Source organism: Ictidomys tridecemlineatus, chromosome 2 (genome assembly GCF_052094955.1).
Source record: "Ictidomys tridecemlineatus isolate mIctTri1 chromosome 2, mIctTri1.hap1, whole genome shotgun sequence".
In the NCBI taxonomy this organism is placed as follows: domain Eukaryota; kingdom Metazoa; phylum Chordata; class Mammalia; order Rodentia; family Sciuridae; genus Ictidomys; species Ictidomys tridecemlineatus.
This window is the reverse complement of record NC_135478.1, coordinates 213,588,239-213,603,022: the sequence shown is the minus strand read 5'-3', so window position 1 is coordinate 213,603,022 and position 14,784 is coordinate 213,588,239. Positions and strand designations below refer to the sequence as shown.

The 14,784-nt window shown below is 50.6% G+C and overlaps 1 protein-coding gene across 1 annotated transcript; it reads left to right on the top strand.

Moving 5' to 3' along the window:
* The first annotated feature begins 1,225 nt into the window (after positions 1–1,225).
* Fam180a (family with sequence similarity 180 member A) lies at positions 1,226–14,302 on the top strand. Its single transcript, XM_005332407.5, has 3 exons — positions 1,226–1,600; positions 11,410–11,510; positions 13,126–14,302. The coding sequence occupies exons 1-3, from the start codon at positions 1,525–1,527 to the stop codon at positions 13,468–13,470; spliced, it is 522 nt and encodes a 173-aa protein (XP_005332464.1). The 5' UTR covers positions 1,226–1,524; the 3' UTR covers positions 13,471–14,302.
* Positions 14,303–14,784: the final 482 nt, after the last annotated feature.

The following is a 14,784-nucleotide window of genomic DNA, read 5'->3' as shown; positions in this document are numbered from 1 at the left end:
GGTTGTAGGCATTAAACCAGTGACTGCAAGGCGAGACCCTTGTCTGAAACAAACGAAGCACCCAGTAGTTATTATTAATATTAGTGAAATCAGTGATTTTCAAATGTCAGAGCTGGGACTGCAGAAGAGGAGACCTCAAGGTGTTCTCCATGGATTTGGAACTCACCAGGGTGGGGATCTTTGGATGCTCTTGAGCTCTAGCATTCCCCCTCTGTGATTTCAGAAGTGAGGAAGACTAAATGTCCATAGCAGTGCTTTTTAAATGATCCTGGGAAAATACTGCCATATTGCTTGGAGACTCCCAAGGGGCTGGTCACAGATCTGAGCAAAGTACAGAAAGGGAGGTTTGCGTGAGGTTTGTCTCCCACAGGCTCCTGAGTTGGAAGCTTGGTCCCTGGTGTGGAGGTGTTAAGAGGTGATGGGATCTTTCAGAGCTGGGACTTCCTACAAGATAATTGTGGGGGGTGGGGGTACTGCCCTCAGAAGGGATTAATGCCGTTCTCATGGGAGCAAGTTGATATTTTTAAACAGTGAGTCTGACCACCCTCTCCAAGCTTTCTAGGTTTTCTGTCTCAGCTCTGATCCCTTTCACATGCATTCCTACCATTGTGATCCAATTGACATGAGGTCCTCACCAGAGCGGAGAAGCTGGCACCACAACCTTGGACCTCCAGAACCAGGAGCTAAACAAACCTCTTTTATTTACAAAGTATCCAGCCTCTGGTACTTTGTTATAACAACAGAAAAGAGCCTAATACAAACATCATGGATGTGACATGTGTGGGAGGGTCCGCTCTGGGCTTCTGGATTTTGACGTACACAGGATCACACAGGTAGCACTTTTGTATGTCACCTCTCCACTTCTGCTCCCTCACCACCTGCCAACTCCTCACCCCCTCAGAACCCGGGAAGGTTGTAGGCCCCCAGGTCCGGGATGACAGATGGTGACATTGGACCAGGTACTACAATGATTTTGCTGTCCTGAAGGCAATTCCAGGCTCCACCAGGCCCAGTGTCTGCCAGGCAGCCGCCCAACTCTTCCTCCAGCCCGCGCCCCTGGCTCTGATGTAGTATGTGTGGACGGACAGGGAGGGCAGCCAAGTCTTCGCCGGGCTCTCTAACAAGTTCCGCGGGTCTGTTTGTTAAAGAAAAATTCCAGTGGGCGCATCCAACACATGGAACTCAAGTACAGAAATTATATTTATCCACCCCACTGCCAAGGAGATCACATGCCCCGTGAGTCACTCCAGATGTGCTCAAAAACAGAGACTCTGTGTGGAAGCCCAGTCCCCAATCCCAGGGAGAGTCGGATTAAGAGAGGTGCCGACTGACTCCGTCCCACCCAGGAGGCAGTGGCGGGCCTCCACCCTGCGGAGGCGCGCAGAGGGCATTTCTTCCCTCCTGGAAAGGGAAGGGAGGCAAGGATTCTACCTGCGTCTCCCTGGGAGGAACTCTAGGTCCACCTGTAGCCACTGGGATCCCACCTGGGCTGGGGGTCCATTCTCCACCTTTTGGGAGGAAACGATGGATTGGAAGGCGCTGGTGCTCCTGCTGCTCTATTCCCACGCTCAGGCTACGGCGTCCCACAGGTGGAGCAGGGGTGAGTTGCTTTTGATTCATTGGTTGGTGGGACGCTCATTCTTCTTTCTTAAAAATGATTAGGGGCTGGGGCCCGGGGCTCAGGGGTAGAGCGCTCGCCTAGCAGGTGTGAGGCACTGGGTTCGACCCTCAGCACCGCATGCAAATAAAGATATTGTGTCCACCTACAACTAAAAAATAAATATTTCTTTAAAAAAAGGTGATGATCAGGCACTTGGAGGGCAGTGAGCGGAGGGAGGGGAATTAGAAGCCCCTGCCCTCTTTTTGCCTCCTCTCTGCCGGTACACTTTGGTGGGCCCCCGTGTCAGGACATGATGGGAAATGGCACCGGGAATCACGGGAGCTGCTGATTTGGGAACTTGGTCAAGGTAGAGAACCTAGAGGGCATCTCTCTGTGGGGCCAAGAGGCAGCTGGGCTCTGTGGCCTGGCGTGCGACAGACTCCCTCTATTTCCCACTCAGCTGTGCGGCTGTGGCAGGGCCTCTGGAGAGCAGGTAGCAGGGTCTTCTGCCTACATAATGGAGTCACGGGCGCTGGGGTGCAGGAGGCCTGCTCCCTGGGTGGCCTGGACAGGGGACCCTCAGCCTGGGTGGCCAGAAGGGAGGTCTCCATGCTGCCCCCGACCAGAAGTGGATGCATCTTTGCGGCCGGTCAAGCTGGCCAGTGGCAGTGAGGAAAGACCCCCTTGGGCACCCAGAGCCCTGGGCCACTCCCACTGGAGTGGCAGGGCCACCAGGGGGAGAAGAGACCCCTGCAAAGGCTTTTGTCTCGTGGCTGAATTCCTCTCCCTCAGGATGTCACTCCCCAGAGCTGGGGTGGCCTCTGGTCTCTGTGTCCTGGGACTGGCTCCGGCTGGCAGTGCTGATGTACTCAGGGGTCACCAGTCAGGCGAGGAGGGACCGAGAGTGCCACCCACCCTGCGCCAATAGAACCGAAACCTTTCCACTGCCTGAAGTCAACTGAGTTCATGTTCCCAGAAAGAACTGGAAGAAGAACGGGGTGCCCTGAGGTCAGATGGTACCGGCTTCCAGAGACCCCAGTGGGAGGAAGGCTGGGGTGGTGACCTGGGATGCAGACCTGCTTCCCAAGGACAGGACCAGGGAAGGAAGGAGTGTGGGGATAGCATCGTGGAGGGGAGAAAGACTGTGAAATGGAGGGGTGGGGGCAGCAGAGCCAGGCCCTTACGCTGGATTTTATTTCTTCCCGTGGAAGCCTGACACTGGGAACCTCCCAGTCCTCTGAGCCGAACAAACCACTGCTGCCCAGGGCAGAGAAGAGCCATTTCCCTCTCCTTTCCTGACAACCTCTTTCACGCGCATGCCACCCACGGACACACGCAGACACACCCCTCCCTTCTCCAGGTATGCACAGACTTCAGGCAGCAAGGGAAGCACAGAGCAGAGACTTCCAGAACTTGGGTTCTGCCACCTACCCCTGGTTCACACTGGGGGAACAGCTTCATTTACCTATTAAAAGGGATCATAATATCTCCTCTTCCTAAAGCCTAGCCCGTTAGAAAGTCAAAGGAGCCAGGCACAGTGAGTGGTACACGCCTGTGTTCCCAGGGACCCAGGAGGCTGAGGCAAGAGGATGGAAAATTCAAGGCCAGCCTGGGCAACTTAGTGAGGCCCTGAGTAACTTAGGGAGATCCTGTCTTGAAATTAAAAAAAAGAAAAAAAAAAAGAGTGAGTTGTGGCAGAGGAGCTGAAGGGCAGAGTGCCTGTATGCATGGGTAGTGGTTTCAATCCCCAGCACTGCAAAAAAAGAAAAAGAAGAAAGAAAGAACAACAAAAAAAGTATAATGAGATGATTTTACCTGTACTACAGCTTATAAACCCTCTAGCTACTTTAGGAGCTACGCTGTAAGGATAATTAATTGATTATTTATTAAGGGTAACTAATTAATTGGCTGTGTGGTTGCTGGCATGCCTCTTAACCTCTCTGAGCTGTAGTCACTAATAGATAATAAACTCACAATAACAAAACTTACCCTCATGGGGATTGGTTACGACCCTCATGAGGGTCATAGTCAGAATTATAATTAAAATGCTTTGTAAACGATGAAGCACTATATAAATGCTAGTCACTACCTACAATTAAAAAAAAAAAAAACATATTTTTTCGTTAACGTTGAAGGCTCTCAACAGAGTCTGATAACACCCTGGGAGCAACTGCTTTGGCCCAGGTCCCCCTCACCAGGGCAGATCCATCCCCACCAGGGCCACGGTCTATATAAACATGGGAGGCAACACAACTCTCAGGGAGGTTGTCGTGAGACAGCAGGCGTGAGGGCTGGAGCCGGGGCTCCACTCTGGGTTCAGAGCCAGCGAGCTCTCACCCCACTCACCCCACCCCAAGTCTCACCCCAAGTCTTCCACGTGGCTGATTTTTTTTAAATGTTTAATATTTTTTCTGATTATACAAGGAATACACAATGCTTGTCAACTTTTTAAGATGAATGAGGGTCACACCCAAGTAGATGACAATTTTTCCAAATGCGTGTTCTCTTCATCTTCACCCTTATCCCCCCTCCCTGCCTCCATCCTGGCTCAGATGAATTCCCCTTGGAAAGAATGCAAGGGCACCCTCTCTCTAGAAGGCCCCCTCTTCCATCTCCCAGTCCCCCACCCTCCCACCCCGTGGCCCCGCTCTCCACGTGGAAATGGAGAATACACCCAAAGGGAGCCCGGTGCTGGCCCACATCCTTCCCACCATGAGCCCAGCCTCTCCCTAAGAAGCGCTCTCTAGGATTCCACCTGGAAGGTGTTTCCACGCCAGGATCCAGGATTGCCCGCTCCAGTCCTCCAGCTTAAGACCAAGTGACTCACCTGTGGTCAGCACGACCAGTCCAGGGTCACAGGACACATACAGCCCCTGTCCTAGCATACCCCAGGTCCCGCCAGAGCAGCACTGACGGGGGCGGACCCACCAGGCTTTTAAAAAATATGTATCTATTAATTGATAGGAACGCCCATGCTGTTAAACACACGCCCGTTACTGTTTAAGAAGCAGTTTAGCCAGGCGCGGGGTACACGGCTGGAATCGCAGGGGGTCGGGAGGCTGAGGCAGGAGGATCACGAGTTCAAAGTCAGCCTCAGCAAAGGTGAGGCACTAAGCAACTCAGTGAGACCCTGACTCTCAATAAAATACAAAAAAGGGCTGGGGATGGGGCTCAGTGGTCAAGTGCCCCTGAGTTCAATCCCTGGTACCAAGAAAAAAAAAATAGCAGTTTAGTTGGGGAAGGTTGGGACGTGGCTTGTTTGGTGGAATCCGGCTCCTTTTCAGCCGTGCACCTAGAGTTGTGCAGGTTCAGGTCATGAAGTCTCTGGGGGGCGGGGCCTGGGGGCGGGGCCTGAGGTCGGGGCTCTGTGAGTGTTGGTGATAGACTGGCTGCACCGGCCCCTGAGTGTGCCACGCAAAGCCACCTCAGTATCTCCAGGAGGCGGGGGCAAGTGTGACCATTTACAGGTGACAAAACTGAGGGAGGGGCAAGAAGGGAGGCGCCCAGGTCACCCTGCTGCAAAGGGAGGGAGGGATCTGACCTGCGTCTCTCTCTCTGGCAAGGTCTCCCTGTCCTGGCTCGCCCCCTCTCCATCATCTCTCCACCGCCCCTGAGTGCTGGAGTGTCCCAGCCAAGGTGGCTACTCTCCGAAGCCCACTGAGGACCCCAGCACACGAGGAGAGACCCCACTACCTCTGAGCAGCGCTGTGTTTCCAAAGGGCTGGCCCAGAGCCACAAAGTGAATGACATCAGTAGAATCTGGCAAAAGATCTTTCACAACGAGAGCCTTTCCTTTCCACACCCTTAGAGTCGCTTTGACTGATTCATTAAAACCACAGTGGGATTTTGGCTTGGTGTGGTCTGGAGTCTGGATCCTGTCCGGCAAGCTCTCTGGTGCCAGTGCACAGTTACGTGAAACAGGGGCGTCCCTGACATCTTCTGCCGTAGTGACCATACTGCAGGGCTGGCAGCAGGGAGAAGGAGATGTTTAGACTGAGAAAGGTCAAAGAGAAGGTCAGACTGCAAAGCCAGGCAGGCTGCTCTACTTCAGGGGCCATGGCTGCCTGTCCCGGCGAGGAAGTCTGCAGGGATACGGCCTGGGGAGAGAGCATCCACTGAGATAAAGTAGAAGTAGCTCCTTCCAGGCCAGAAGGAGGGCTCCTCTAGGTAAAGGAAGGATGTGGGGGAGACAGAAGTCGACGTGTACTTTCTCATTAGCCAGGTCCTGGAACTGCAGATAGACTCAAGAAGCACCCTGTTAGAAAGAGGAAGGTTTTGCAAAGCACTCTGATTGGAAAGAGGCACGTTGCGAGGCAGGGGTAGCAATGTGTTGCTATGTGGTTGTTTATTCATTCATCAAGGGTACCGAGCACTGTGCTAGGCACTGGGAATACAGCAGTGAATGGAACCGACAAAATCCTATACCCTCATGTAGACCACGATCCAGGGAGGGGACACGGAAAATGAACACATAAGTAACATCTATGATATGTTGGGTGGGAACAAGGTAGGGACCAAGGTTGGAGCAAATGGAGGGTATGGTAGTCACAGAGGGCCTCACTGACAGAGCAAAAGACCCGAGAGGGCAGGGAGGGAGTCCTGCAGTCCAGGGAAGAATAATCCAGAAAGAAGGAACATAAATGCAAAGGCCCTGTGGCAGAAGTTTACCTGGTGTGCTCAGAAACACACAGGAACAAAGGGGTTGTGAGGAGGCATGTGGCAGAGTGGTGTGAGCCAGGGGAGCAAGGAGTCCTGTCAGGCAGCTCCTGCTGGCCTTTGAAGGTCTTTGGGTCGGAGAGAGATGGGAAGGCAGAGAGGGTTCTGGGCGGAGGAGCCACATCGTCAGACCTGCGTTTCTGCGGACTCACTTGGGCTGCTGCGTTAAGAGTAGAACTGAGGCAGGGTCACTGCCGTTAAGGGGAGACGCTCATGGCCAGGACCAGGTGGCTGCAGAGGAGGTGGCAAGAAGTCGTCACATTCCCGATAATTTCTGAAGATACAGCCAACAAGATTTGCTGACTGGCTGGATGTGGGATGTCAAAGAAAGTCCAAGGTGAACGTTTAATGACAGAGAGAGGTGGGGGAAGGCTGGCGATGGGGCAGACGTGTGCGCGTGTTGAGGGTGATGGAAGGAGAAGCAGCTACCATACATCCAAACAGGAGATTCCAGTAGGAAACAGAGGAGTCTGGCCTGCAAACCAGGACAGCTGGAAGGTAGCACAGAAGTGAGTGTGGCTAGAAGAGGGAGCCCAGAGCTGGAGGGAACGAGCAGATTGGGGAGAAGAGGGCGGCCAGCGAGCAGGGATTTTTTTTTTTTTTAAATTATGGTGGAAGACATAGCAACGTGTTTCATGCTATTGTGAAAGATCCAGTAAAGAGGAGAGAATCCATGATGTAGGAAAGAAAAGGCTGCTGTGCCGGAGGGACGTCCTCCTGGAGACTTCCTGCACACAAGGAAATTTGGGCTGTAGAAGGGAGCGTGAGAGGAGAGCAGAAGAGAGGTTGGTGTATGAACAGAGGGCAGGCAACCCGCTTCAGGAGGGAATGCTGGAACAGTCACTGGAGAAAGGCAAGATGACAGGAATCGAAACGTGATGGCACTTACAGGCCCGTGTGAGATGAGGGACAGTAAGTTTAAACTAAGGCCATTGGGGCTGGGGATGTGGCTCAAGTGGTAGCGCGCTCCCCTGGCATGCGTGCAGCCCAGGTTCGATCCTCAGCACCACATACCAACAAAGATGTTGTGTCCGCCGAAAAATAAATAAATAAATGTTTTTAAAAAATTCTTTAAAGTAAGGCCATTTAAGGCGATCGTGTTTTTCTCCAGCCTCACGCAGGTGCGCAGATGCAGGTGTGGAGCAGGTAGGGTTGGGTTGTGCAAAGGAACGAGTGATTGCACAAGTGTCAAGTGATTGCAAAGGGAACAAAGAAACGAGCCCAGGGGACGTGCTGATTTAGCCTGGCATATGACTTTTTAATGTACCAGCCTTAAAGAACGTGTTTTATACCAAATGCATTCATTCATTCGTTGGTTTACTCCTTCGCCATTAACTACCTGATCCTCCCTGAAGTCATTCAGAACTGAAGAATGTCCGGTGTTTGGACAGATGTCTCCACAAAAAGAGGGCATTGTTCACCAGTATCAGTGAGACTGGGTTTCAGAGTCCGGAAGATCTTGATCTTTAGCCTTATCTCAAACAAATTGGGTGGCCCAGGACAATTTCCTTAACCACCCAGTTCCTTCATCTAGAAAATGGGAAGTTAACACTTACCTTTCAAGTTGTACCTGGAAAGCACAGAGCTCACGGCGGGGCACACAGTGGTTGCCCCTGAACTGTTATTATTTCTGAGCCTCACATTTCAACAGAATGAGGCCCAACAGTGTCCCTCAACAGGGGACATGGGTGGGACCCGCCATAGCACATGAATCATGACTCTCCAGATCGGGTTCCTGGAGTAGCCTAGTCCACGTGGCAGGACCTTTGGTGAGTGAATCACTTGTTCCCTGCGGGTTGGTCCCATATATCACAGCTTCTGGTAGTCCCGGGAACTGGGGAAGAGAGGAGGAGCTCTCTGCTCCCTGCCCCAGGGGCAGCCTGTGCAGCAGACTTTCACACAAGGAGACTAGTGAGGCCCAGGTGTGCCCAGAACAGGCACTGAGCAGTCCGCATAGGCACGTTCACATCCAAAGAAATACCTAGAGAACGGGCTGGGTGTGGGGGTTGAGTAAAGAAGAGAGAAAATGATGAATGGTCCCAGTTTTACACCCAGCAAAAGGTACCCAAAGCCAATGATTGACAAGTCTCTTGTCTGAGGCTCTGTGGTCCCAGGGATGGCGGGGTACCCTCCTGCCAGTCTCTGGTCTCCCCACTCTGCTCCCCCCTTCTCTCCCTTCTCTCTCAGGGAAGGTGCCATCGCTCGCTAATGGCCGCCCAGTGAAGAGCACTCAGGGCTCCCTGCTTGCTGAGACTGCACTATTACACCAAGCAATTCACCGTAATGGCTCGCAGGGAGCAGGGAGCTGAACTTATGGTGACCTCCATAAGTTTGGGGGATGGGACAGAAGGGAAAAAAAAATCAGCACAACCTGAATACTCCCCAAGGCTGTTGTTATATTTTGTTTAATACCTAGTTTATTTTTTTAATCATTCCAAAATATATATTGGGCCTGCACTCGGAGCCCTGTAATTATGCAGGTTTCAAGGTCATTCGGAGAAAACATAAAACACATTCCCTCCCTCCAGGACCCGGCAGTGCTGATGACACTTCCCAGGGGTTATCCAGCAGGATGGGAAGTGTGCAGAACAGATGATCCAGCAGCCTCAGGAGACAGAGAAGGAAACAGTGTGTGGCTAAGAGAGAGGCTTCCAGGGGAAGTGGGGTCCTTCTTCTAATGATGTAGAAGCAGATCTAGCCTCAAGATTTGCAAGTATGTATACGTGTGTGGAGCTGGCCTGCCCCTGTTTTGGCCATTGGCACTTCTGTCAGGATCTAGCCTATATCATTATGGACAAGAACGTCTAGGAATAGTGTACATCTAACTTGTACCTCTATGTTTTGTCATGGCCTGGAGAGAGCTATTTCTCGCCCACCACCTCTAGCATTACCAGCCCAGGAGAATATATCCTCTCCAGGTCTTGACTGGAGGTCAGACTCTGGCCACTGCTCAGCCTCATAGCCCTCCAGCAGCCAAAGACGACATAAATGTCCCCCACCTCTGTCTAAAGTACACAATCAAGGCAATTACAGAAATATGGGGGTCTGTACTTCCAGGGGATGGGACAGATGCAGGAAGAGAGAAGGGAGAAAGGGACCCCGTTTAAATTTTCCAGTGCTCCCCACATCTACTTCCTCCAGCAGTCCTGGTTCCCCCAGGCGAGAGGACTGAGGCTGATTCCAACAATTTCCCCCAAATGGTTATTGTGAGGTGTAAGAACAAGGGCTGTCGGAAATGACCTAGTGTCCATTATTAAGCTCGGTTTTGAATCAGGAAGTGTTTTTCTCCTCAATCCTGAAACAAGGGATCCACCTGCGGTGAGCACGTGAAAAGAGCTGTTCACAGGGAAACAAGAAAGCCCAGGTCTAAGATGGCAATAACCTCCCCAGAGGTGACCACAGAGAGCCTCTCATCTGGAGCAGAGAGAGCTCCATGTCCGTGACATTCTCTCCCTGTCCCTTCTTTTGCTGGAGGATGATTTTTTTTTTTTTTAAAGGAAAAAGTACTTTTGCCAGGTGCGGTGGCGCACGCCTATAATCCCAGTGGCTTGGGAGGCTGAGGCAAGGATCAGGAGTTCAAAGCCAGCCTCAGCAAAAGCAAGGCACTAAGCAACTCAGTGAGAACCTGTCTCTAAATAAAATACAAAATAGGGCTGGGGTTGCGGGTTCAATCCCCAATACCCACCCCCACCCATAACAAAAAAAAAAAAAAGAAAGAAAGAAAGGAAAGAAAAAGAAAAGTACCTTTAATTTTGCAATAAGAAAGAAATTCTAGGAAGAGAATTAAAGACATGAAGTTGCTCTGGAATCCTATCCTGAAGAAGGGGTTCACTTGATCCAGGATATATCCTGGTATATCATATTCTATCAGGAGAAATCAGAGGCAAAGCTTCGCTCACGTTGCCCTCCACTCATTGCTTCAGGCTCTGATAGGGACACGGAGACGTGAAGCCATCTATCCCAGCCCTTGGGAAACTTGTAGTATCCATCATAAGTGAGTTACTGAGAAGACAATATTTCAGCAATTCTGCATCCTATGTACTTCTTTTGAGAAGCAGGGGATTCCTAAGTGAGTTTTTCAGGTAACTCTCTGTCAGCTGAAGATGTTTCCATTTCTATCACCTCTGATGGGACTCTTTCTAAACTGCTTCACACAATTTGACCTCTTCTCCATGGCTCAAGGGCACCATTATCAACTAGCAGGTCTGTTATGGCTGGTTACGCAAAGTAAGTTTGCCCAACTCCAGGAGGTGCTGCTCATGTTGTAATCTGGTTCTTACAGTTCTTTCTCCAGTTTTCTGGTAGATTACGATCAAGTGCCTTGAAGAAGCTGCACCTTTTCCTATCTGTTGGCAGCGTGTTTACCACTGTGACAGGTGCAAAGAGGGGCTGAGCAGAGGCAGGGGCTGTTTGCTCCTAGTTCTTCCTGCACTCTACAGCCTTCTCTTTCCCTTGTCCTCAGTCAGTTCCCAGTTCTCCCTATCCTTTGTTCCTCTAAGCGCTACACTTCTAAATCAACCACCGGGGAACAAGGTGAAGTCATGCTAAATGCATTGCTAAATCTCATGGCTCTTAGGGGAAACCCCCCCGAGCAGACCACAAAATCCCCTAGAGCCAGGTACTGGGGTCTTGTGGCAGCTCTCTTCCTTTGTTACTTGGGTTCAAATTTTGGGCAGCTGTTTTGTAGATGGCTAGGGTAAGCAGAAGTCTGATTCTCTGATTGACAGCATGGTGAAAAAGTATAATCCAGTACTCCATAGTGATTTAAAAAAAAAAGTGCTCAGTTGTGTGTTTATTAGAAAACGATATTTGGGGGAACTCACTTGCTGAACTTAAGGGGTTTTGTTTGCTGGCTCCCGTCTGTTTTATTTTTGCTTTGTTTTAATATAAGGTCTCTAGCATAAACGTACCCCTAGGTGTATATATTTTTCAACACTTTCTTGGATGGTTCTGATGAGCACCCAGGTTTGAAGATGCTGGCCTGACGTGCTCTCCCCAGGCTAGGTCAAGATGCACAGGCTACCTTCATGGTTAAGTGGAGGGCGGTGGTCTGTGTGCACAGCAACCCACAAGCTTACGCTCGTTTCTTTTAGCAAAGTTCTTCCCTGCTGCTCATCGGCCAAAGAAGTCGTCATCCATGCCATTGAACCCAGTCCTGCAGACCTCCCTGGAGGAAGTGGAGCTGCTCTACCAGGTAGGGAGAGGAAAAGGGGTCAACCCAAGCTCTTTCCACAGCTGCCTCCCAAGTGACAGTGTGTGATAGTGACAAGAGCTGTGTCCTCAACCATGCCTGGCTTCATGCCTTTCCACAATCCATGTTTCTCACCAGTTCCTGCTGGCTGAACTTGAGATCAGCCTTTCTTTATCTTTTTTTTTGGAAAAGAAGAGATGACCCGTCTGAGTCCCTGAACGGGAGTGGCCTGAGCTGCGGTAGGGAATGGCCTAGACCCGTTTGTGGAGGTCACAGAATCCTGCCCATCCCAAAGGAAGGAATTGCTCACACCTCCTCTCCTTCCCCATGAGCCTGAACAGGGAATGACAGAATTAGCAGTTCAGCCCAGACAAACTCGAGATGAGATTTGTCCCACAGGTGCCCTTGCCCACACTCAGGCACCAGAGTGTGGCCGATTCCCGAGCAAAGGTTTGGAGGCCGACTCGTCCATAGTGTCCAGGCAAGGCCACGCTGGGATCTGGGTGCAGACCCTAAGGCCGTAGACCCTATCTGCTGGAACAGCATTGCTGTCTGGCTGCCCTGCTAGTCCACGGAGGTTTCCAGAAGCCTGAAAGGGTCTCTTCTTCTGCCACTCACACCTGCCCCACTGAGATCCTTCTCCTCCAAACTACAGAGCAGATCTCCTGAGGGCTCTTGGTTTGGGTCAGTGGTACAATCCCAGGTTTGATTTCTGAGCTTTAATTCTTCAGCAGTGTGACCTTGCATAAGCCACCGGTTCTCTCTAGGCCTAAATCTCCTCAATTGTTATATGAAAAAGTTCAATTATGGCCCCCCAAATTCCCCTCCAGCTTTTATATCCTGTGACTGTGTATCAAAACAGTCTGGTTTGGAAAGAGACTGCCTGCAGCAGCCACACAACACAGCTGAGCCAGGGAGATTTCAAACTCTGTCTTGGGGCACAGTCTGGCAAGACTTGAGCTTGGGAGTCACAGAACAGAGCCAAGCTCTAGAACGATAACAGACGGTGTTGTGGAGATGGAAACAGAGCAGACTGGAGATGTGGAGTCATCTATCCAGGTATTTATCAGGTTCCTCCTGTGTGCCTGGTGCTGGGCAGGGACGAGGATGGCAGACCCACACCCTATACTTACAAGGTGATAAGAGTCGAAGACAAACTTCTGTATCCCACTGAATTCCCAGCACAGTTCTCTGCATCCTTTAAATCTCAAGTTCTGCTTAAAAATTATCCAAAATAATTTATGCTTTAGAAAATTCTTTGTGGGTGAGAGGGAAGAAAGGACTGATCTGGGACACTAGAAACAATAATTGGTCACTTAAATAGTGGCCATGGACGAGGCACTGTCATACTTGTCCATATTTGTCTTATGTACCCCTCATGATATCTCGATATCCCAGTATCCCTCCTTTTGAGGAGAAGGAAAGTAAGGCCCAGAGAAGTGAAGCAATTTGTCCAAGGTCACGTAGCAAGCTTAAAGATCAGAAGTGAAGCCCAGGTCTCTTGGATCCAAAGCTCTTTCCACAGCTGCCTCCCTAAGTGACCATGTGTGATAGTGACAATTGCCGGGTCCTCAACCATGCCTGGCTTCATGTCTTTCCACGTTCCCTATCTCACCAGTTCCTGCTGGCCGAACTTGAGATCAGCCCTGACCTGGACATCTCCATCAGGGACGAGGAGCTGGCCTCCTGGAGGAAAGCCTTGAAATTCCACACCGTCTGCAATGATGTGATCCCCAAACGTATCCCAGACATCCGCCGGCTGAGTGCCAGCCTGACCAGCTATCCTGGCATCCTCAAAAAAGAAGACTTTGAAAGGACACTGCTGACCCTCGCCTACACAGCCTACCGCACGGCCCTGTCCCAAGGGTATCAGAAGGACATCTGGGCCCAGTCCCTCCTTAGCCTCTTCCAGGCCCTGAGGCATGACTTGATGCGATCCTCAGGCCCTGGAGTGTCTCCCTGAGAGGCTGGCCCATATCAGGGCTTCGAAACAGGGACCAGCACACACAGTAATCCAGAAAGTTCACTCTCTACTCCATGTACCATCAACAGAGAGTGGCAGAGATAGAATAAGAGTAACTGCATGCTCTTCTGCTCTTGGTGCTTCCTGACACACACCCCTGATTGGTGTCATAATGTGACCTGGGCAGAGAGAAAGGACTAAAGGGGCATTCAAGATACCTCCAGATGCAGGAGGTGATGCACAGAAGTCCAAGATGTGCTTTGACCAGAGAAGTTGCCACACACACACACACACACACACACACACACACACACACACACCCTTGAGTGAGGATAGAGTAGAGAAGACATCATAGTTGTAGGCATGGCTTGAAGACAGGAAACAGATTCCTTTGGTGCTAAGGGACCAGGGTGCTAGAGGAAGGGGGTAGGGGAAAGGGACCTGTTTCCTAAGGTTCTACAGTAAATGTCAAAGAGGTAGATCCATACCCTAATAAATATGTGGTCAGTCCAGGATGTACTGGACTCTTCCAAAAGCCATCAAGAAGAATCAGCTGGAAAATCAGTCATTGTAAGACTTCTATGTGTCTTGACTCACTTTTGCTGAAGGTCAGTCTACTACAGAGGAGACACAGGAAGGGGGCTCTGAGAGATGGGGCCATTCCATTCATATCCTGTCTTTTGAACAAAGAGACTAAGCTAATGCAAAGAGGTCCTCTGAATGTCAGAGATGGCACAACACCCAGGCCTATCTGGAATTGCTAAGCCTCTTCCAATAATTAACTGCTGCAAATAAAAGTGATTTTCAGTTGGCAGAATTTTACCCGTTCAAATGCCAAAATTTTCATTTTAAAAATATTGACTTGGTATCTATTTGAACCCTATGTATATGGTTTAAGCTTCTATTTGGTATCTTAAGATAATCATTTGGAACATTCTAAGGAAGGAGGCGGATAAGATAATCTCTAGGTTTCCTTCTATCTATTAAATTTCTACGATCACTTGCAACCGTGAAATGCTACAGGGAAGGGGTCTGGATCTGAGAGGTCTGCTGGGCTGTTGAGACCACCCTTGCAAGACCTGGGCTTTGCCCTCTGTGTCCAGTTCCGAGGTTTTCACTGCCCATCAGGCTGTTGGAGCCCACCTTCACAGTTTGTTCTTCTTTAGCTTCCATTGCCTGCAAACTGAGGTAGCTCGGCTTCTGAACTCTGTTAATGAGAGTTAACAGATGAAGGCCTCTGCTACAGGAAGGAACCCATGTTCTGATACAGATTCCTCACCAGCACAGAGGTCTTTCTGGCTTCTCCTCCTAGGT

Bases quoted from the DNA above. Each gene is read 5' to 3' on its own strand.
- Fam180a (XM_005332407.5), top strand. From the start codon at position 1,525: ATGGATTGGAAGGCGCTGGTGCTCCTGCTGCTCTATTCCCACGCTCAG. The intron at 1,601-11,409 runs GTGAGTTGCTTT...CGTTTCTTTTAG, and splicing joins GTCCCACAGGTGGAGCAGGG to CAAAGTTCTTCCCTGCTGCT. The intron at 11,511-13,125 runs GTAGGGAGAGGA...CTATCTCACCAG, and splicing joins AAGTGGAGCTGCTCTACCAG to TTCCTGCTGGCCGAACTTGA.